Source organism: Apteryx mantelli, chromosome 5 (assembly GCF_036417845.1).
Source record: "Apteryx mantelli isolate bAptMan1 chromosome 5, bAptMan1.hap1, whole genome shotgun sequence".
In the NCBI taxonomy this organism is placed as follows: domain Eukaryota; kingdom Metazoa; phylum Chordata; class Aves; order Apterygiformes; family Apterygidae; genus Apteryx; species Apteryx mantelli.
In genome coordinates this window covers 19,741,384-19,766,295 of record NC_089982.1, presented here as the reverse complement: position 1 = coordinate 19,766,295, position 24,912 = coordinate 19,741,384, and the positions used below count along the sequence as shown (strand labels likewise).

The window sequence follows — 24,912 nt, the reverse complement described above, 5'->3', positions numbered from 1 at the left end:
TTTTGCACATTTATTATTAAATAGCCCATGTTGTGCTTTAAACCTAAGCTTTTCCAAATTAAAAGGAAAGATGATCTTCTGAGTAAAGGGAACAGCAACAAGTCAATTCTGACCAAATGTTGATTTTGTAAAAAAAATAGTATTTTTTAAGATACAAGAGTAATACATATGTTCCCATTCTTAATTAGTAATGAAAACAGCAGTCCTGAAGCTAACTTCCCCCTGCAGCACTTAAAATTCACTAAATTGAATTAGAGGCACTAAGAACCTTCAAGTGAAATAGACTTTAGGTGCAAGAAGTGGACTTTATTTTAGGAAAACCAATTCAATTTAACAATATATTAGAAAAGGAAAGAGACTGTCTACAGTATGATTTCTTTCCTTTGACACTCTTTCAAGACAAGCAACTGAAAAGCGGAAAATCTGGAATGAGGATCCTGGATCCAATGAAACAACAATCTTTATTCCCCTCTCAGAGACTTCTTGTGTGATCATGTGCAACAAAACTAGCATGTCAGCCTCAGTTTCTTTACAGGTAATCTGTATCAGGTGTTGGAAGAGCGAGGAAGAGGCATGTGAGAGTTAAATATTTATTCATCATTTCTTTAATTAAAAAAAATATATATAAGCACTCAGTTTACAGATCCAAAATACATAAAATAAAAGAAAGCTACTATTCAATTAAACTGGAGCTCCAACCCTCACACCCATCTGCTCTACAATAGCTGGAGAAAAGGCAGGCCTTGCAGCACTCCCATCAAGAACAAATCCAGACTCTGCTAAGCCCCAAGGAAATAAAGTTGCAAAACAGAAGGTGCCTCACACAGCCAGCCACACCTATTTGTTTACACAGCATAGACTCCAGTTTCAATCCCCTGAAGTACTTGACTACAATAGTAGAGCAGTGCTGTAGTGAAAAATGACACTTAAAATGAAGTGCCACTAAATAAAGCCAATTTATAGGACTCTAAAAAGCATACGGAAGCTTTCATAAGCTTCCTAGCCTAGTTATTAAAAACAAATCTACGTAGTAAATTCTTCAGATTAGGAACCACCTCTTCATTATGCTTCTACAGCAACTAGCAAAAGGTGGCCCTTGACCTGCAATTGAAAATGCCAGGAAATCCCAACAGAAATCATGAGTTTTCTTTTAAATTCAGTATTGGGACCCTTCTGTGCAGGTGACAGACTGCCATTGCATTTTTTTTTTTTAATATGACACCCAAAAACATAAGCTTGTTCAAGGCACTGTAATTTACACCTACAGATTAGCACTGCATTTAAGAAAAATCCTAACAAAACAACACACTGCCTTTCCACCTCTACATCTGCCAGTGTGCAAAAAGACTGCCACCCAGTGGACTACAACCAAGTACATCAACTGAAGTCATGGCATTCAGTATAGAATTGTTGAAAATTTTATTTTCATGAAAGTGTGATTATTGTTTGGATTTTTCCCCTGTTAATATAACAGTATGTTCAAATACATAATTTCACTTGCCATTCTGTCCTGCACCTGAAAAAAATCAATATTTGCATGAAGGCACTGTACATGTAAAGCTTTTCAGAATTACAAGAAAAAATAATCTACCAAATCAAGCTTTCAGCACAGAAATTGTTAACTAGTGCAATCACTCAGTTCAGAGGTGGGTTACGCTCTAAACGCAGCTCATGCCATCCTTGGGAGGGCTCAAACAGAATTCACCTGTAGCATGGAAATGCTGAATAGCATACAAAGATAGTTTAACAGCTCCCAAGGTTTGGAGTTCATTTGTATTTGTAAAATCCTTCTCCAGTCTTCTTACCCAGCTTCTTCTCTTCTACCAGTTTATTCAGCAGTGGGCTGGGAGCAAAAAGAGGATTGTTGGGCTCTAATGAATGCCATCCTGGTGGAAGAGAAGTAGTGGATGAATTAGTAACAGCCCTGTTTATATGCAAAGACAGAGATCTGCATCTCCTTGGAAAAATCTTAAGAGTTTAGCAAACTGAAGGAGGTTTGAAACTTATTCTAGACTCTCCCAAACCCTTCAATATGGCTTCATAAAGCACAGACTGGTATTTATAACCATGAGCAAATCTAGCAATTAGTTTTTAGGCACAGTCTACTCAGAAGACCTTATTATCTCATAATCTCTATAACTGGGGATTTTTAATACTTAAAACATTAAGGAGAATCTTTAAAATAGAAGAAAGCAAAAGGCTAAGTGAAAGGAAATAAAAGAAAGGGTCGTCTGAAAAGATATTCAAGTGAAAGGAACTTCAACTTGAATTTCTGACTGTGAAAGACATGGTCAGTTAGAGAACATAACCCTGCTCCACAGTACTGGCTGAAAGCAAAGTGATTTAATTGAAGATGTAATTTCATAAGTGACATGCAGCCTGGAGAATGCTTAAACTATTCATTATCAAAATAATGCGACAATCCTCAACAAGCTGCCACCAATTGCATCTTTTTCCTTTAACACAGTTTCCTATTTCCGAGCAGGGAGGCAGAACAGTGCTCACACAGGCATTCATTCAAGTACCAACTGAAGTGAAAGGAAGATGGTATACTTTTAAAGTATCTTTTAAAGTATTAACTGGATTTCCTAGACATCCAGAATGAAAACATAGCTTGCAAAAAAAAAAAAAAAAAAAGAGAGAGTAGGGAGTCTCAACACCTGTAGCTTTTCATCACAATTTTTTAAATTCCGGTACATGTCTCTCTTCCCATGCTTCATTTTTTTCATTATGTAAAGTTTCATTGACATTATTAGTATTTTCTGCTGCAGGTTGCTGAAGTGGGCAAAACAACTATTGTTATGTCCCCATCAATAAGAGGGGGAAGAACATGAAGTACAAATGCTGTCCTCAAAGAGCATTCTGAGAATTTCCTCCTATGTTTGTACGGAACTTTGAAGATGGACAGCAATATTTAAGTGTTGTGTTTAACACCTAAATACAGCACTCAATAATAAATACTAACTGTGGAGATAGCATAAGAGCTGGAATATGAAATGAGGAATAATTAGCTGGAAACTGTTGTGTATATTTGTCACAGAAGGATGAACACACAACATTTACAGTACAATCAGAAAAAAAGAACACTTTACCACATATCTGCTATGTTCCTTATATAAACTTCTACCACCAAAGAATGAAAAGACTGACAATTTTCCAGCTCTCCCCAGTGAGACCATTCAGAATCTACTTGGAACAAATCTCACTGGTCACCTTCAAGTCGCCCTCACAAGTATCAAGAAAAGAATCTTTAAAAATAAATCCAGCCTCTCTCTCTTTCTCTTTTCTTCTATGTTTCTCACATCATATTTTCTCTAAAATCTCTTCTACCATTTTCCTCCCAGTTCTCTGAATGGGCACAATTACACATTGCTTGACTGTCTCTGGTTAACACATGTCTGCCTTCAAAATATGCACACCCTGCTACCATGTTTGTCATATATCTTGAAGTCAATGCTATATTAGACATATACTTTTATGCTACTCCATAAACACTTCTGATCATCCTGTCTTTAAAAAGTGGCCAACTTGCTTTTCATATAGTATGCAAACTATATTTCTAATTCATGTCTGATACAACCTAGAGTAACTATATTCACTTTAGAGAGGTGGATTTTCCAAAAAGGTATGTAAACAATACAGCAAAACATCTCCAGTCAAAACACAGAAACTGCTTGCATGAAGGGTTTCTTTCCTCACTTCATGTGCATGTGCATATGCACTGCTCTCCAAAGAAATTTAAGGTGGTATAGAAATTAAAGCCAAAAATGATAGGAAGGGCACACTATTTCTCCCTCATGTACCTTCACAGGTGTGGAAAAGGGAGGGGAAGGGGAAGAATAGTCCAGCTGGGCTGCCCCACTTCAAGCTTTTTTCATTTTAAGACAGTATCTAGCCCAGTTTCCACTTAGAAAACAGGGATCTGTATTTCAGCAACAGCTTATGATTTTGCAGTTGCTGCAGCAGTAGCCATGGCAAGAATCAGCAAAGAAGATAGGGCTTGTCTGACGTATCACAAAAACTTGCTCAATGCCCTGGCCTTAACCACATGAGCAGCTCAATGCCAACACTGCCTCACCAGTACTGTATTTTAGGTATGCCACTGACTGCAGTAAAAAGACCCTCAGAGCCCTTGATAAATTCCTCCTCAAGGTCTTCCATACGCACAGCTTTACAAGCCATAAAGTGCACCACAACTGAGGCAGACTATTCAATGTGGTTGAATTCTTATTCCTTTCTCCTCAACAGTTAAAAGGCTGTGCCATAAACATTCAGTTTAAACTATTTAGGAGTCAGATTACAACATTCATCTACAATTTAGCTGGAAAAAAAAAAAAAGGGAAAAAGAAAAGAAAAGAAAAGAAAAGAAAAGAAAAGAAAAGAAAAGAAAAGAAAAAAGAAAAAGAAGCAAGCAGTACCATCTATAATGTATTTACTGGTATCCAATCCAACATAGTCCAGCAGTTCAAATGGACCCATGGGATAGCCAGCCCCAAGCTTCATAGCAACATCAATATCTTCCTTTGATGCATCTCCTAGAGAAAAGATTGACAGTTTGATGAACAGAGAGGATTCTGCACCTACTTGCCACCACTTATAAATAATTTACAGAGTGCTGTTTCATGCTGGTGCAACTCTTCACAGAAATCTCTGCACGTTTCAGAACCACAAGAACTGGAGTCAGCATACACAAAAATATGTGCTGGAGTACAAAGCTGAATCTCTCCCACAAAAGAACTGCAGGCTTGCTTCCCACTTTCCTAGCTTCCTCTTGCATTTCAATATACCAGGCTCAACCTACCAGAAAGACTAGAGGAAGCATCCATCGCTATAAAGAACCAGGGGTTTCTAACAGAGGCAGAAAACTGGCACCTTCTACTTCAGTCAGGGCCTATGTAGCACACAAATCCTGCACTGCATTTGTCACAGTTAACCTCCATTTCTTTCTTTTGCTGGGAATATATGTTTTATATTGCTGTGGAAGCAGATGCACCTCTACTGCTTATTTCTACTACATATTTTGATAAAGGCAGTGCACTTCTTTGCAGATCCTATAAAAAAAGGATCAAGTTATATAAACCCCAGAGATGCCTGTTAAGCGCAAGTACTCTTCTCTCTTGATAAGCACAGGCATTCAAGGTGTCTAGAAGTTTAGCAGACAAAGCCTGTACAATGTATACACCTAAATCAGAGAACCTTAGAAATAAATTTTCAAAATCTCCTGTAAGTAGAAAAACATCACTGATAACCTTGTATTAAATAATAATAATTTTAATATATCTCCCTTTATTCTTTACTGTTGTCTTTTTTTTATTTCTGAGAAACTGGGAAAACTTAGCCTCTAAGTTTCACTTAATTCCAGCATAATTTAAGTTCCCCAAAGTCAAACACATGTAAACACTCAACTCATTTGAGGTTGATGAAGTTGTATTTACTTCTATCAATGGATCTGGCACACTGTTAGAATTGGTGCTTTGCCACCTTACAGTAATTCACAAATATTAATCGTCTGCAGGAAATTAGCAGCATTACAACACAATTAAAAAGGGTAATGGGGCAAACAAGGGCTGCACCCTAGCTCATGCTTAGATCTACTAGGATATAGCAGACTTCCACAGAAACTTGACAGACTTTGTTTGTTTTTTCATTAAAAAGAGTGAAAACAGACCATTACACATTAATATTTATAATATGCCCCCTGTTTAAACCTCTGTTAATCTACTAAATGTATTTTGCCTAGGCAAAAGCATGCAAATCCTTAACCATTTAAACCATGGAGATTTTGCATAAATAAGGACTCAGGGACTGACCCAATAAAATGGTATTTCAACGCTCAGTGTTGTCAGGAAAAGACCCAAATTCCATATTAATATAGATGACAATCTGGCTCAAATGTCTACTCTAAGAATTAACACAAAGGAGGCAATAAAAATTTAACTGGATTCAACAGAAAATATGAATCAGAAGATAACCGTCAGGCTTTTCAAAACATTAACCAGCTTTTAAAATTGATTTCTTAAGAGTTAAAAATTCATAAATGAATTTTAACAAGTTTGGAAATATCCCTCTGTTGAACAAAATACAAACAGAATTAAGATGAAATCAAAATACTGGTTTGCCTGGGCAGATAACAGTCAATTTTAATACATAAACTCAGTGACCGTTTTCCTCTACATTTAACTAAAAGTTCTTTTGTCTCCTGGAGTATACATAATGATACAAGCCACTTAACAAAGGCAACTCTTTTACATAGAGTAAACCCCCCCCCACACACTATTCAGAATTGTGATTTTTTTCTAAAAGAGTAATGCCCCCTCACATCCATGCCTTTGCCTTTCGAGTCACTGAAATTTGCTCTTTTCTCCCTTTGAGATGTAATTAGGTACATCTGTTGATGGATAAACAAGTAGTGTTGGGTTTATATTTTTTCCTAGAGATCAAACCATCCCTCCCATGTGCTATAAAAGATATTTTTAATATTTAAAACATATTTTGTGGAATTCAGATAATGAAGTGCTTTCATCTGTAAGAAAGTGGTGCTTTCAAAAACAAAACGTTTCAAATAACATTCTTAGTAGCATGCAGCTATGAACAAAATACTTGAAATAAGAGCAGTTATACTCTGTAATTTCCTTGCTATCCATTCACATTATAAGCTTGTTTTCTTTTCAAAACAATTATTTATGCTTTGCAAATTAAGTAGTTCTTTGGGGATTTGTGATTATTTCTACCTACCCTCAATATTAATGTGAAAGAGAGCAGCACTTAAATGGAACTTCCTAAAGAACACAGGTCTAAAAAAAGACACAGAAGAGGAACAACAGGTTTTAGGGGGCAACAGAATTGACCCCAAATCACTTGTATTCCAATACCACTATAGGGTTATAGAGAGTATTATATTACTCATCTGAAAATTGTGTGTGAATTGGTGTTTTCACTAATAACCCCCATATAAGTGACCTTGAGAGAACTTTCCTAATGGTCCCTTGATGGAATTTCCAGGCACTTTCATAATGGCTTCTTGGTGGAGGGAGAAGGGATTTCCTGATCAGCTGGCTGAGGATATTTTTACAATGGCATTATACTCACCTCCCCATCTCCAAAACAGAAACATTTTCCACCACCAGAAGTTTCCCACACAGGTAATTAGTAACTTCTGACTCTACATACACTGGCATTTCAAAATGAAGGCATGGTCCTTTCAACTACACGCACTGGCCGATATTTAAAGTACACTACCTCTAATTATCACTACCTCTAATTCTCACTTCCATCCTGTAAGGTATGAAAGTTATGAAGGAATCCCAACACTTTTTCTGAAGAGATTTATTATTTAGCAAAGTAATATGTCAACATCCCCTGAAGTAAATACCCCTACAAGTACCTCTCTCAAAAAGTCGAACAGCTTCCATCATATATGGCACCAAGAGACGGTTAACAATAAACCCTGGAGTATCCTACAAAAAGAAAAAAGGGATTCTCAATAAACATTCTTTACCAGTACTATACTCAAACACTATATGACAAATTAAACAAGGGCATGAAGACATTTTTTGAATCATCAAGATTTGGTGTGCTCTAAACTACATTTTTCATCTGATTTACCTGCTCACTATTAAGCAATAAAGGACGAATTTCACAAACAAGGAACGGCACATAAGCATTTGTGATTCAGAGCAGTAAGACTACCACAAGCCCAACTCAATTAACCTCAAAACAATTTAGTGTGGTCAGTTGGCAAATACCTTTTCTTTAGTTCTGCTGACACTGTATCTGCTGTATCTGAGGGATACAAAAAGAGTAGTTTTTCCCTAATGGTTTTTTTGTGTGCTTTCACTGCTAGAAATATTCTTGGTTAAACCGTGTACTTCTGCCCCACTGCTCACTGCTAAACCACACTTCTGAAAGTTAGGATCACTTCAATAGCAAACACCAATGCTTCCATGAAAAGATAAAACATTTGCTGTCAGATGAAGATAATACCAAACTGATACAGAACGTCTTCTGCACAAGCTGTAATCAAAATCAAAAATACAAAGAAAAAACAAAAGAGAGAGAGCTTTACAAATTCAGTATTATTTAGTCTACTACTACTGTTCCAGATGCTTATCGCTCATTCCATTTTTTCCTCAATATTTAATCCAGAGAATTCCAAGCAACTTTCCTTCTACAAACAGGAATAAAAAAATAAAGGCTCAAACATGGAAAGTGACCACACTTCTATAGTACCCTCTACCCAAGCTAATTCATAAGCAATAACTTCACATATATGTAATTTTATACACTTTCCACAGTGGAAAACTGAGGCAGAAACATGAAAAGAAATCACCTGAGGCTGCAAAGCTATTTAGCAGCACAGTTAGAATGAGTCCAGCATCCAGATGCTGCAATACTGGTAACTACCAGATAACTGTCCCTTCTTTTTATGATCAAATGTCTCCCATGGGTTTTGAAACACAAGGCAATAGCTTGCATAAAGCTACCCAGACTGCAACTTAATGGATTTGGAAGAAGTATACTTAGGAAATTGGGTGTTCCTCTAGAGACAAGAAACAAAGCTCTGAAGCAATGAAAATTAATATGGCTCTGGGTACCGCAGCGCAAGAAAAGCCTGCAATGAGCACACACTGCAGAGGATCCAGCTGCCTCACACCACAAGAGGTAGCAGTCCTGTCTTGAGCATGGCTAAAGATGAGCTCCTGCTTAAGCTCTCCAGTCCATGCTTCAGCAGGACTGAGAAAAATTAACTATAAACACCAATGGCTGTGAGGTTTGCTGTTTCTCACAAAATGTCCAGAGTCACCCTACTTAGAGAAATTTATGGTAAATGTGGGGGCTTTCTTTATCAAAATGTTTTTTAATGGAGAAACGACAATCTGGGCTAAAAGCAACCTAAACATTCTTGATGTGCTCTTATAATCTATTAAAAACTACCACCTTAAAACGAACAGTTTTAAAAGAGAACAGATGTTCTGAACACTGTACACCCTTCCCCATAATCCAAATGTACTCACCTTACAACTGACAGGACTCTTTCCTACTGTTTTGCTGAAATCCACAAGCGATTCAAAAGTCTTCTGGCTGGTCATTGGTGTCTTGATGACCTAGACAGAGGGAAGGAAGGGAGAACATAAATACATTTATAAGCAGAATCTCTCTCACTTCATGGTATGACAACAAACCACAGTTCAGAACACTATTCCAAAAATTCAGAAAACATTTGTGTCGCAGAACCCAAGTTCAACGGATAGATATATAACAGACACAGAAAGCTATTTTAAAGATAGCCAAAGCATTTTACACATTTTGAAATTAAATGTTTGTTTGAAATACTTCCCCGCCTACCTGGTACAGATGGTAAAAACAAACATCTTTTCAGAATCTTATTTAGAGATTATAGTATAACAGAACAACCTTAAAACCACATAGTCTCTGCTGCCTTGGGAAACACATTGACATCACTCTAGAGAACTGTATTTACACACACAGTTCTTGATGTAAAGGGCACAACATTACTTGCCCAAAGTAAACATGAGCACAGACAATTCTAAAGAAAACTTAGAATCTATTTTTCAAATTTGGAACAGCCTATTAGCTTTTGAGTAGTATGTTCCCATGCTGATTTTCTTCGCAATTGAGTCTTTTCCTTTTCTCATGTGTAGTCTTTTCTAGAACATTTACTGGAGTTTGGATGCATTCAGTTACATATTAGAGACCCAGCATAAAAAATGACTTGCAGAAGCTAAACTGGTTGTGATATTTGTGCTGAAACTTGACCTCCACTTGCAGTAACTGGCAAGCAAACTGCTATACATAAGCCGTTATGGTTGAACTCTATGTTGGAATACTTTTGAGTCACTTAAGAATTTTCTTCCAGCCATCCTGATGACTAATGATAAGGCCAACACAAAACCAGTGGTAACACTGAGGGGAACTGTTTCTCAGGAGAAAGGAAATAGTAGTTTTTACTTTGAAGTTACATAAAAATATCTGAGTCACATTTACATAAGACTGCAACAGTTTCTAATATACATTACAGGATTTTTAAACCTTAGGTCCAGTCTTTCAGATTATCAGAGAAAGAACTCCCCTCAAAGCTAGGTTCTTTTGAACATGAGATCAACAATCTATGAAAACTGTAGATAAGATTCAAAGTCACTGTAGAGCTGTGACCCACGAGGGACAGCCTCCGTGACAGATGACTGGCAATTGCAGCAATATCTTTTACAGTTTTGGCCATTCTCTTGAAAATTTTCCATTATTTCCAACTGAAACATCTGTTTTATACAGGAAATGTTGCTCTACCATGCTTGTCAATGCAAATCCTGATTTATATCAGTAGATCTGAAATAAAAGCAAAGCCTTAAAGAGTGTATTTATGTATTATATTCTCACTTTGCAAGATCAAGTCACTAAAAACATACCTTCTTTGTCTTACAGTTGTTCAAATACTACTCATCAGCTGGAGTGACTTTAGGCTAGGATACTCACAAGTCAGGTGAAAAAAAACAAATTATAAAGACTGACCACAGCAGTCACATATGGAGAGAAAAAACACAGATTGTTTTGTTTTGACAAAAGATGATGAATATCTTTTGTATTTTTCAAACCTCATAAAAGATCAGTTTGAATTTCTAAAGACTATCATTTGTTTTGGGTTTCACACAAGGCATATAAGATTTTATCAAAAACAATAAATTACTGGCAACAAATAGTTCCTAGCACAGAAACTAATAAAGTCTGTGTTAGGCTAAGGAATTACACTAAGATTTCTCTTATCTCTGACAACAACTATAAAATTCCTCCCTTTCCCCCTTACAACCTTTCTCCACAGAATACTTAGTCACAATATACAGGATGCAACATTAAACTAAAAAAATTCCAGATGGGATCATACGTTAGTGAGAGAGAATTTGCAAGTGTCTGAACCCTTGTTAGATAACCATATTCTAAATCAAATTTCAGCCAAAAGGTTCAAATGTTTAAAAAGGGCAGAGGAAAAGGAAGGGGGAAAGAACACATATTCCAAGACACAGAGCAGGCAACTGCATTTTCACGGAAAACAAGCAAAAAAGTGTAACAAAATGAATCTCAGTTCAAAAGGAAGGCACAACATATTCAAAGTGTTTGTCATCAAGGGGATACTAGAATTATTCACTTATGGGACACAGGAAAGAAAAAGATGTGCAGCATTTAAGGGCATAAAATACAGGAAATAATTTAAGGCAGAGTGCTGAAGATGTAAAGTTTATTTTGAGACTTACTCAAAGAGTTTATAGGTTCTAGCTGATCAAGATCAGCCATAATGTTCACACTCTCTCCCTACACACACACACACACATATATTTTTTTTTCTTTTTTTTTCTTTTGTTGTCTAGCTCATCTCCATTCCTGTTACATAGCCATCCAAAATTATTCTCTTGATTTGGTGGGGAGGGAAGAAGAGAGAAAAGGCAGAGGAAGAGAGAGACTTGGCAGTTTTACTGTGATGTGACCATATTTTGGACGCTCAGATAAACTCTGCACCAGATTTATTACTCTGTTCTACATTGCTATATTACTAGAAATCGCATGATGTAGCCAAAGAGAGTATATTTAGAAAAAAATATCTGAAGAGTTATGTAAAAGCTACTTTTTAAACCTAAAGGTTGGGAAGTATTGCAAAGTTAATGTTAACACAAATAATTTCAACACTTCCAGACAAATCATCTAGAACACTGAACAAACATGACTGCGTTTCAAAAGCCACAATGCAGTAAGATTTCATCTGTACATCATTTTCTATCCTAGAAAGCAGTTCTTATTAATCGGCTTGCTTACATGACTGAAACAATCATTATAAATGGCACTTCTGTTGGCAGCTTCAGGGGAGAACTTTGGAGCCTAGCGATAGGAGTTACTTCTGTCTGTTCAGTCCGCCCCTCAGCAGAGACTGTATCACCCTCTTATCCCCAGAGGTAGCTTATTCCATGTCAGAAGAGCTGCAAACTGAGACATGTCAAACTGAATTCTCAGTGATAAGCAACTGTAGTATGGTTATTATCATGTTATTATCAGACACTTACCTCCACAAGCTTCATCACAGGCACAGGATTGAAGAAATGGAGACCACCAAATCGGTCCTGCCTGGTGGTTGAGTTAGCCAACTGTGTGATTTGCAAGGATGAAGTGTTGCTTGCAAATATCGTATGCCTGGAAAAACAAACATATGGATTACATAAATGACAACTATCTTTCTGACAGTAGGAGATCAGCGTATTAAACATAAATAGATGTCCACTGGCTAACCATCTGTAGAATTCTTAGAAATATCCCTATAGATTAAACTTGTCCTTTTGCTGAGGTATAAATACAGCAATGAAAAAATAACCACTGGAAGGGCTGTGTGAGTTTCCGACTCCAGGGAAAGTATGTTGAATACTTCAGTAGGTCAAGAAAAAGGATTTTTAAGTAGAAAAAATCATTAACAGCCCAAATCTATTCCAGAAAATTTCTTCAGTAATCCTGGAAACTTAATGGAATTTGTGATTTTAAATAATCTAGACATCTAGGGAAACTCAATCTTTTGGCATCTCAGATATGCATTTTGGAGTCTAAAAATATTTGGAATCTTTTTAATAATGACCAGTGGGAGACTTCATAAGCAAGCTTACTACCAGAGGAAAGAGCTGATGGAAAAGGCAGGATAAAAACTGCTACATACAAGACACTGCAAGGGATACACCAAAAATCACACTTCCTTTAAGGCATATATAAAGTCCTTTTCACAGACATAAACCAGATTTACTAATTGCAATTCATAATGGTTTATTTCAGAAATATCTCAAAGCCTCCACAGCCCTGTCGTATTGACATCACACAGAAAACTCACGAGTGACATTTTCTCCAAGGTGCACAAATCAGAAGTTAAATTAGACATGAAACCCTACCTTCCGTTTTGGACTATATCCTATCTACCTTCCAAAAGGTTATCCTACTGGACTGGTCAAATGTTAATCTGTATTAGTATTTCATTTACATTCTACCAAGATATAACTGAGCTTCACAATAGAGCTTTCGCAGTTATGTGCAAGTCATGGGGACATCTCATAGGGCCATTAAAAGAAAACATTTTGGGATAAAAAACGTGCTCTGACTTCCATTTTTTTATTTACACTTTCTGAGCTTTTGAGAATTTGTTAAGAAGGAAATAAAAAATCCTGAAACTTTCTATTTACACTTCTTAGAAATATCCTTTTGTTATTTCTCCACCATAAAGCAGGCCTTACATTATTTTGAGGTGGAGTACTAAAAAGAATATTCTGTATTCCACAATTTTGATCTCCCATATGAAAGATGCTTATTTTCACTGAAAATGTCACTGCATACAAAGAACTCAAATATTCATATAAAAATATTTTATTTAAGTGAGACCAAATCTAAGCCTAGCAGAGATTACATCTCACAAAATAATGCACTTAGAATAAAAGATTTTACTTTGGCATCACTTTTGTGGGTAAATACTATAACCTCACACAATGCCTTCGGAAAAAAAACTCCTTAAATTTGTACTGCACACAAGGGCATTTTATTTACACTCTCTGTTCTGATCAACCAATTTATTTAAATTGAGTTTACAACGGAAGAGAAATGCTTCCATGACTTAGGTACACAATCTAAGCTTCAAGTGACAGCAGAATTGGAAGGCTTTTGAAAGCAGCAATATTAGTAAAGCTCTAATAGTACTTTTCCAGGCATCAGAGTGCTTTCTTTTGGTGCCATCTAGTGGGTCATAATAAGAAACTAAAACTAGAGTCCAACCCAAGAGAAACAAACCTATTTGATAAAAACTTACAGTCCGTCTCCTTTATACAGTGAATCTGAAGAACACTTCTTCACAGCCAGTTTTATAGCACACTGATTCTGAACATACTGAAAAAATCCAGAAACACTAGCCAGTTCCTAGCTGAGTTTCCACATCCGAAGATAAATCTTAGACCAAGAAATGTTGTCATGCATTCCCACCACCCAGAGACTAACAGGAAGCAAGAAGGCAAGAGCTCTTAAGAAAGCCGATACATATTCATTACGCTCCTGTTTGCAAAGGTGCTGCAGTGTTTAAATGCCTGAAAAAATACGAAGAATGCGAGGATGTTACAAGAAAACCCTAACCTGATCTTTTCAGAATGGAAACGTGAGCACTGACTGAACGTAAGTAAGGAGAAACAACGCTCAGAGCGGGTAGCAAGGCTTTATCATTTGTTCTGAAGATGATAACCATTACAAAGACCATGGATCATTTATGAGGAACACAGTAACTACCACCATATTAGGAGTGTAACGCTGAGGGTAATACAACATACACAAGCAATTCGGCAAAGCTCTAAGAGTACAATACAGTAAGTGGCCAGCCTGATGGCATTCAAAGACAGCACTCATCATGTCACCTGGACAGTCACCTGGATGAGGAATAGCCTGGATTCCCAGTGCTCTCTGGGGTTGCCAAACACTCACAGCTCAATAAATTTCCTTTGAAAACTTGAGAGAAATTCACTTCCTCACTCACAGAATTTCTTTCAATAAAGAATAGCTCCCCAATTACAGATCCATATAGATCCACTTTCAGAGGAATTCTAGTTCTTCTACAGAGAAAAAGGAAGAGGAAACAGGCTCAGTTTTGTTTTGTTTTTTAACACAACATACTGCACCCCAGACTCATCTTTGTTGCAGAGGTCACTGTAAACCAAATGTAGGAGATGAACACACAGCTGTTGCATCTGAAGAAGCACATGGGACAGAGGATAGAGTACAAAGGAAGAAAAGCACAAGGCTTCACATACTTTAATTTCCAAAGGCATACTTCATCATATTATCTGACCAATGGTAATACACAGGCCCATAGGTTTTAATCAGCTACCCCTACGGTAAGCCCAAAGATTTGAATTAAAACATGCCCTCACACCTCAGGAAGGTGATCTTTCATGATCTCTGCCTATAACATACAGTTCGAAGTGTCATCAATGTCCAAGGCCTCACAGAAACAAAACTCCTCCCAGGACTCAATTAAAGTAATCTTTAAATAAATCTTAAGACATCAATCAACCTCATGTCTACCACCCCTAAGTCAATGCAACAGTCAACTAGTCTTAATAATAATTTTGAAGTTTTTAATGTTGAAATCTTAGCAAAGGCTGTATGACAACTGCACTGACACATATTGTTTTATATTCCACCACGATGACACATGGGATGAATAAAGCCAACTGCATCAGTCTAAGTATGGAAAAATATTGACTGGACATTTCTGCTTTTCCCCCATATTACTCACATGAACTCCAATTCCCCATATTCCTCACATAATTACAAATTGCCATTTGTATCTCATAGCTAGTATTTTAAACACTTGGCTACTATGTTTCACAATTTTACTGGCATTTCTTTCTTTCAGCTATACTGTTACCCCGCAGCTTGGATTCTTCACCATTTACTTCTGTTTTCTTCATCCTATACATAAGATATCTCTATTTTTTCATCACTTCCAATTCTCTTCTAAAGGAAGGCTTTTTGTCTAATATCATTTTTCTCAGCTCTGCAAAACGATGCCTTTTGCAGCATCCAAGAGCATATCTGAACAACTCCCAATATCTCTTAACATTCTGCAGTTTTAAATGTAATGTTTCAAGACAGCTATGCACATAAACAGTTCAATCTTAGGAAAAAAGGCATCAGGTGTTCCATATATGCAAATTACTAAATGACAGTCCATCTGAGTCCCTGTGCCTATCCTTCCTTGCTGTCTGGTTCTAGACCCTTTGCTATTTAGTACCCTATAATTTGCTCATTAGCTTTCTCTGTTGAAAATGCACAGACTCAGGTGACCAGCGGTCTGTTTTCATATGATAAGCACAACCTAGTTGTGACTAGGTATCTTGCTAACTGCCAAAAGCAGTTCAGTGGAAGGCCTTTGGTGATCATCTATTGTTTTCAGAAATTACAGGCAATTTTGGTCACTAACCATATCAGATAGCCAGAAAATCTCCCCAGGCTGAAGTCAACTAATGATAACATTTTTTTCTCCCTTGACATTGTATTCAAGTTGCAGCTTGTTAAGTTCTTTAGTTAAATTAGACAGTCCAGAATAGCTGTTAGCCAATACCTCCAGATTTAGTTGTACTAGTTAGAACCAGCAGATCTGCCAGCAGTCAAGGTCTTGTGATTCTGGGTCATCAATTACAAGGATCAAGCTCCTGAGACTACATACTCAGCTTAACAGCATCTTTGTTTTAAATATAATTCAACAGTAACTTTCTCAAGTTATCAAATATAATTCAAGGAAAGTTTCAGGGACTGTAAGTACCTGAGTTAGTGCATGCTAAGAAATGATTCAAACTTTTAACTTGCACACAATAACTGACAATGAGCCATTTCCAAACTCCCATAATACAAAGTAAACCTTTGTTAGCTTAAACCATTGTTAAGCCATGACTTACTCTAAGAGGCTTCTTAAACCTGTTCACATTAAGGCACACTAACAACAAAAATTTCATCATCCCATTTCTCAATTTAAATATGGGAACCTGTACATTAATCATACCCATCTGTATCAAGACTAATTTATTCTACTGTTATGCATTTGCATTCGATTTTGAGCTTGGAGAGATACTTCTATTACAGCTTCCTGAGCAGACAACTCCAGCTGAGTAACTGATACTGATAACAACTCTAGATAACTTCCAGGCCACTCAACATGTCAAAACATGCAGATTTCCCAGCTGCAATGTTGACATTTGCTAATCCTTTACCAACCTGAAATTCTGCAGTTGTTTTACAAAAAGGAACTGTGAAAGAAATTTGGAGTCATGATTCTTATTCCTGCAACCTCCTGAACTATGTATAAGCATGACAAAGTTATTATTAATATTTTCCATCTCAGAATAGGACCATTCAGATTTTCATTTCTATAGCAGCAGTAAAGATCAAACCTCTTTAGTGTGAGCAGTTTGGAATGGAGGGGTGGAATTATAGTTAAAAAATTCCAGATGGTTCACAGAAGTATATTTTTAATCTGCTCACAACCAGGCTCAAGAACTGTTCTTCATTTCCTTCAGAAGTCTACCCCTGTAATTTCTGCCTCAAACACTGCTGGAGCTCAGGAGTGAAAAATATGGTTCAGCTCATCACAATAAATTACGTGTGAAACAATAAGGGGAAAAAATGCAATCAACTTCCAGATCAACTGTAGGACTGAATCTTAAAAAGTACACTGAATTTCCATAAAAAGGAGTAGCTAGCTCATTTCATGCTGCTTTTCAATTGTGCTATAAAAATATTATTGTGAAAGATCTCAGGAAGTGCAACAGATGCAAAATATTAAACATAAATAAGCTGGACAAAAACATTTTCTATTTAGCAGTTTGCCAGGCTTATGCAAGCTAATTAAAAGAAAGTTAATTCACCACTGCAGAAAATCTCAGTCTTCACCATGCTTTTCTTCAGTATGAAAAGCTTGCTGCTAGGCTGAAGGGAAAACTTACAGCGACTTGGAAAAGCAGACTTTGAACCTTTTGAGTAGATGGAACCCATCACAAACCTGTTTATATCCAAACATACCATGAAACTCCCTACATGAAGCAATACAACAAGTAAATAAATCCAGTCAATGCATCTGAAAGTGCCTGGAACATCTGCACCTGTCAAATATTCCCTATTACGTGACAGTCTGGAGTTAACCTAAGGGATAAATACTCCTGATTTTAAGAAAAGAAGCTAAGAAAATGTAGAATTAATGTTTTAAGAAAAAATAGAAGATACAAAGATGTAAATTTCAAAAAGTAACAGAAAAATATACTCACTCTGGAGCAAACTTATCCAGTCTCTTGAAGAGTTCCTTTTTAATTTCCTGGTTCTCCACAACGGCTTCTATCACCAGATCTGTGCTGTGGACCACCGCTACTGCATCTGTGCTTGTTGTCAGGTTCTTTAAGGTCTTCTCAATGAACTCAGTGCCAGCCTGAAACATTCCAGGAAGTTCCAATGTCTATTTACATTTATTTTTATATACACCTCCTCTGAGGTGTATTTAAGCCCTCAAAACTTAAGGCATTCTGCCACATTTCCAAATCAGTGAGAAAGTTCCAAGTATGTACAAACACAATGCTTTCACTGATGCACAAATTTTTCCTAACAAATTTTAGGAGGACTATTCAATCCATTCTCTAGTTCAACCTTCTACACAAAAGTCTGAACGAACAACTGGTTTGTCATTCAGTATTTTCTGAGAGAACCTGGACTTGTTCTCAGTAAAGATGAACTCTCCCAGTTTCAAATCCTTCCACTGTTTTCCTTCAGTGAAATGATTGTCTGGTTTTACAGTTCACTGCTATGAATGGATATGTGCTAGTTCATGGATACTTCAGGAAATGAAATGGCTTACAAACAACACCTACTATATTTTTGCTAGGAATAGGGGGAAAAAATCCCTATTTTCTGACTAGCAAAGCTGCCAATCACTGACTCTGTGAAGACAAAAACCAAACACAAAGCAAGACTTTTAAACAAGGGAAAACAGAAACCTAATACAAGTAAAAACATACCTGCATACTAAAAATACAATGTCATATTTAAAGTATAACCATCATGTGGACAATTTGCTTTTGGATTAAAAGATTCTTCATAATTATGTGTGGGGAATTATATTGCTCTAGTTATACTGGTATTATTATAGCTGTTCTTCTGTACTGACTCAGGCAAACAAGCCCCTTTTCATTTCCTTTGTGTGCTGCATCATTCATGCTGGTAATCATCAATACTAGTACATATTATCTACGGAAATAGGTATAAAAATAAAAGTTGCATCTGCTGTAAAATGCAATGTTACGCCTTCCTCCTTTCCTCCCCAGCTGCCAAAGGAATTTGGAGAAACAGGCAAAGCAACAAATAACCTTTAAGATATAAATTTAAATGCATCAACTGCTGCACAGTGACTGGCTGTCTGTAAGTCTTAATGTAAATGCTAAGTATCTTACGTCTCTAATTCATGTTCAGGATAGTTAAACTTGCACTCTCATTTCCTTTGCAGTAATTGGTTTTTGCGCCCAAGCTTTTAATCAACAAAAGACTCCTTACATAGGTGGTATGACAATGTTTGTAATGGTTAATTTCTGGATAAAATTGATGAATTCCCAGTTAAGCGCTTAAAGATAGCTGCTATTAAGCTAGGATGAACAATTTAGTAGCACGTCTAGCATTTGTTTTAAATCACCAAGTTCTTTTAAATCTTTATCTTGAAGCTGAAGTCTAGAAGGGAAATAAGGGAAGACTTCATTCTCTCAACCTCTCTGAGTCAAAAAAACCAAGAAAATTCAAGTTCTTCCAGCATACTGGAAGAGGTTTTCTTTTTAAGCCAGTATATTAACAGGATCTATAATGCAGCAACTATCAGCAATCAGAACTTCAAAATGGGAGTTTTGTATTGCCCAAGTTTCCCTAAAGGTATAAATACAAAGATGTCAACCTCAGGCTTATCTGCAAACTTCTTCTTTGTCACTCTTTTCAAGCTCTCTTCAATTCCTTTTGTAGACTTTTTAAGGATTTCTTCTGACTGGTCTACTAACACCACAGTGTGACCACTGGCTGCTGCGACCTGGAAATTAAAAAAAGATTTGACATCAAGATCATAAAACAACTGTATTAATTTGTGTTGGGGCAGACAACTCATTAGAGTCAGGCAGAAAAGAACTAAAGGATATTAAATCGACCTAAGAATTATGCACTTAAAATAATGTTTCCACGGATTTAAGTCACATATCTGAGGGACTTACATTCTGCAAACTTGTACTTTACATCTAACTTGCACCTAGAGACTAAAAATTTCCAGTGCCCGCAAGATCAGCACCAACAAAGCTAGCTGAAATGAAATCATAAATACAGAACTGCCTCCTGAAGACAAGCTTGTTGCCATTCTCACCCAAGCCTTCCCACCAAACCAGCAAATAAATACCAAACCATCTCTAGATGGCAGCAGTAGAGCTTTACCAAGGTGTCAGTCTGCAGCGGGTCATTTTTTTTTATCTGTGATTTTTTTATTTTCGCTATTATCATTTTATAAAAACAACTAGATTATAAGGAAATTTCAAATGAAGCTTGGACTTCCATTCCTAACAGTTAATCTGTTGCTGGTCATTTGCAAGGGCAAAGCAAGACCCTCCACCCTTCTGCAGAAAAAGCATTACCAAGCACATTTACAGGAGATGCTTCGATGATAATCCATGTATAATTATACCAGACCACCACTGAACAGTTGGTAAAGAATCCCCCCTGCCTCCAAATCTCCTTTTTTCAGGCTCACTCTTACCCGAGCTAGATTTACAGAGAAGAAAAAAAATGTCAAGCGGTCATACCACCTCCTTGCAATTCAGATACACATGCACAGACTATTCTATCCAACAATCCTAAGATTTTACAAATATTACGTAAGAAACACAAACTGCACTACAGGGTTAATTAATACTTTTCTCACACAGAAATGCTCTTCATGCGGCAGAATCAGAAATGACAAACTCCTGGCTTACAGCTGTACATTTTAGCAGAGGTTAGCTTCTCCTGCCAGTATGAGAATTTCTTTTTTTTTTTTTAATGGGAAAAAAGAGGAAAGAGGAGAGATGGTTTGTTAAATGCTCTAAAAGGGAGGAAAAATATTAATAGGGTGCAAAGCAGACCCCACCTGGTGTTACAATCACCTCTGCTTTGAGATGATTTTGGACTGATAAATCAGAGGCAGACGGTCAGCAAACCACTCCTCTGTCCTTAATAGTGGTAGAAGACTGCAACCCCAGTTGGGGTACATACTGCCAAATATCACACTTGTTTCTTTTGACAAGCTGCTCTGTACAAAAAAGAGCAGTCTAACAGAATGTGCAGATTAATTCATTTTCCCTACAGAGTTATAACCTTTAAATAGCTTTTATGTTCCTTGAACATGACAGCAATGACCTTCTTTTATCGAGATTGACTTTGAAGGTTCCTTTAGTGGAAATCTCAAGTTCTAGTGTCAAGGTACAGAGAAATGTTTTTACCAGACAAGTTAATGAACGACTAACTAATTCCTTAGCGCAAAAAAAAAAAAAAAAAAAAAACCAACCTCCTGCTAGAGATTTGCCAGGAACATGAAAAATCTTCATTTCTGAGAAGGAAATCCATTAACTCATTAAAACAGGATATTGCATTTATGAACTCAAGGTTTTACTGCCTACATGTACAGTGAAAAGGAATCTGTTCTACCTCCCCGATGGTTTACTGCTTGAGGAAAAAGGGACCAACCTGTAGGATGGTTGCATGCTCCAATTATTATTTGTGGTGTGCCCTGGTATCTTGGACAACAGGATCTTAATCTGTGAATTCATTATATATCTAAATCTTAAATCATAGACAGGACTGTTCACTCTCTTGTTGCAAAGCTATCAGGTTAAAAATGAACTTGAAAGCCAAAGGCTAAAGATTAAATGCACTGGGAAAATAAGTCCCATTTAAATATCAACCACTTCATAATACCACAGATTATAGACAGCTAAATTTTCATTTATCTACTATATCCTGTTTTAATAAACAATAAAATGTCATTTGATACGCTTCCTTTCCAAGTGAGAAGAAACTTCTTCCTTAGACCAACATTTCCCAAACATTACTATACACTGCCTGATCTCTAATTTGTCCACACACTGTCTTAAGAATCATCTTAATTAAAATAATAGACCTCACTTCTTGTCTACTTGTCTGACCTGGAGACACGTGGATTAATAAGAGAATAAAAAGTTAGGCAATTGAGCAACTGGACAGCAGTGATATAGCAGTGACTTCTACTACTCTGAAACATTAAGGCTGAAAATTGCAGAAGTCTGCCAACAGTGCAAAAGAGATGCCTCCCTTTGTGTGCCCAGCAGTCCTTACCTTCAGGGTAAGGCATCCAAAAGCTGTCAGTGTTAGCTTCCCTGCATATCTCGGTATCCACAGGCAGGAAACCCAGCAGGCTGGCTGGAAGTGATCTAAAGCATGCTCCAGCAGGTCTGTCTCTCCAGTGCATTTGTGGACCGAGACTGTTAGTCATATTGCTAAGCATATCCCCTCCAGGGTGAGAACAGCCATTAACTCTAACACAAATATATTTTGGAAAAATATAGTATGAAATAATTTTAATGCAAAGTACAAAATATTCAGATAAGAGATTTTTAAAGTAGTTGTTGGTTCCTTTCCTGCAACTAGTTCTAACAGAGCAAACTTGAGCAGCTCATTTCAAGACTGAGGCCTACAATTGCTGGTAGTAAAGAGAAATACATTTGTTTTTCTAATATTTGCTTCATACACATAACATTGTTTTATTTATAGTCAGTGTTTCCTTTGTTTGCGTTTCATAATCAATAGCACGTAAAAGAAATGTTTTGAAGACTAGAAAAACATGACTAGCACAGAACTGCAAGGCCAAGCCAGCAGCTAGCACACAACACGTGACACGTCATAACTAAACCAAAGTACAGAGTTACTACTTGTCTTTTACATCCTCTCTTTCTCATGTCAGCACAAATAAGACTTGGGTCTTAAATCTGATCTAGATTTAACATTAACTGAAAAATGTAAATGGCAGAGAAAAAAAAAATGAGAAAAACGTGAGAAAGAGCAGACCGTGGTAGCAGTTTCTTGCATTGTCTCAACTGGAGATGAAGACTTTGCTTATTAAGGCTTACACCCAAAACGCGAAATACAGTTAACGCAGCGTTTCAGATGTGCAAAGCCCCCACAAGACTCGACAAATTCAGGCAATCGCCAATCAATTTAGTTAGCCTGTAACTGCCCAGACCATTCACCGCAGGTATTTCTCGAACAGCCCGAGGCCAAAAGGCGACGTGAAACCCCCTCCCCCCCGGGCCCGAGGCGGCGGAGCCCACAGCACCGGGGCCGCCGGGCCGCCACGCGTGTCCCCGGCGCCTCACGACGACCCCACTGCCAGAACCAGCACAGAAAGCACTTTTTATTAAAAAAAAACAAAAAAAAACAAAAAAAACCCCACGCAACTGGGCAGAGCTCCCCGCCCCCCGCCCCGCGGTCGCCAGCACGCGCCCACCAACGGCCGCCCAACGGCCGCCATGGCGCGCGCCGCCGCCGGGCCGCGCTCCGCCGCGCGGGGGGCCCCGGCCCCGGCGCTCACCTGGGCAATGCCGGCGCCCATGAGGCCGCCGCCGATGACCGTCACGTGCTTGACGATGAGCTTCTTGGCGGCCGCCGTGGCGGCGGCGGAGGACGAGGACGCGGCGCGCACGAAGCGGCGGGTGGCGAAGGCCATGGCGAAGGCGGGCAGCGAGCGGCGGCGGCCCGGGGCGGGGCGGGGGGGAGCAGCGGCGGGGCGCGGCGGGGCGGGGCGAGCGCGGCGCTGTGCGTGGGGGCGGCGCGGGGCGGCGGCCGACCCTCGGTACCGGGGAGAGCGAAGGGGCAGCGCGCAGCCCGGCCCAACGTCCTCCCCGCTGCCGCTGCAGGAGCGGCCTTGGGCCGTCACCGCTGCCGTCCGCACGCCGCCGCGGCGGACTGGGTGGTGCTGCTGAGAAAAGCAGAAATGCAGCTGCAACTCAGGCGCCTGAGGCCGATTCTCCTCTGTTTCTCTGCCTGTTGCTACACGCGCGTGGTGCTTGGGATCTTCACATTCGCTGCTTTTGACTCCTTCAGAGGAGTCAAACGGAAACGCCAAGGTCAATACAATAAAAATACTGCCGGACGCATTTAAAATTCCTTACTAGCACGTGGCTAGCCGCCTCCAGTATCTGTCCTCTACGGCAGAGGTCACTGTATTTCCTTCAGGATTTCCACATTTCTATTCTAACCGCTGATTTCCTCACTCTCAGCAGCACTCTGCAGCAGGTAGTAAGAGCACTTCCAAACAGGGAATTAAATTTTCAAGTTAGCACAGTCTATAGCAATTCCAAACACACTCAAAATCAAACCCAACCTTTATAAATACTAATGGCTGGATTTCATTAGATGCAACCACCATTATTTTCCATTTAATTCCTTTACTGTCAGAATGATGAGCACTTCAAGTCAGCAACAGTACCAGTTGACAACACTGCAATTATAGCATATTTTATTTGAGTCAGCAGCTGGGGTAAACATTAAACAACTTGTTTGCTTCAAACAAAGTAAGTATTCTCATATTTCTGCACTATTTTTTCAAAAAGATCAATGTAAAAAAAAGAAAAACCTTTCCTTACTAAGTCTCATCTGACTGAAGATTAGCCACAAGCAGTAGGTGACTGCTGGAGACAGCTTTACTCAAGCAGAAGCTCTGACAGTTAACTGTTCCTTGTGTGCACAAATTACAGCTGAGTGTGTAATTAATGACATTCCCTATAAAAGAGCCCCGTGCCAAGTTATCTGCAATGCAACTCCAGTGTCAAACAGGGGATTTCTACACACAATCGTTGCTCCTCAGTGCTCACACCCATTTCTTCCCCACCAGCTCTTGAGTTATGTCCTCCTCAGCCCATCGTCCCCCGTCTATTTCCCAGGGCCTCCTGCCTTTTCTAACACTCTGCCTTCCCTGGGCTCCACCTGCCCCTCTCACAGCGCTCTCCCTTTCCGGCCCCATGGCACCCGCAGTCTGACACACTGCGCCCCCATGCTGCCAGCTGTTTTGTTTCTCTCTCACCCCATTCCTCAGACTGTTTCTCCTCGCGGAGGCAACTCACCTCTGTTCCGTCTTCCCCTCTCCACTATTCTCTCTCTCTGCCTTTTATTCTTTCAGAGTAAATGTTTTTAAGACTGTACTGAGAGAATGACCAGACATACTCTTTCTATTATTTGCCCATAACATGCCTGCTATATGTTCCCATCCTCACTTTATCTCCCCACCTCCTTGATTCCTTCTGCTTGTTACTATCCAAAACATTCTGT

At 38.4% G+C, this 24,912-nt stretch overlaps 1 protein-coding gene across 1 annotated transcript; it reads right to left on the bottom strand.

Annotated features, from left to right (window-relative positions):
- Positions 1-587: 587 nt before the first annotated feature.
- HADH (hydroxyacyl-CoA dehydrogenase) lies at positions 588-23,347 on the bottom strand. Its single transcript, XM_067297597.1, has 8 exons — positions 23,177-23,347; positions 19,493-19,621; positions 17,832-17,989; positions 12,066-12,192; positions 9,015-9,104; positions 7,385-7,457; positions 4,419-4,535; positions 588-1,886 (listed from the first exon to the last, which is right to left on the bottom strand). The coding sequence occupies exons 1-8, from the start codon at positions 23,309-23,311 to the stop codon at positions 1,768-1,770; spliced, it is 948 nt and encodes a 315-aa protein (XP_067153698.1). The 5' UTR covers positions 23,312-23,347; the 3' UTR covers positions 588-1,767.
- Positions 23,348-24,912: the final 1,565 nt, after the last annotated feature.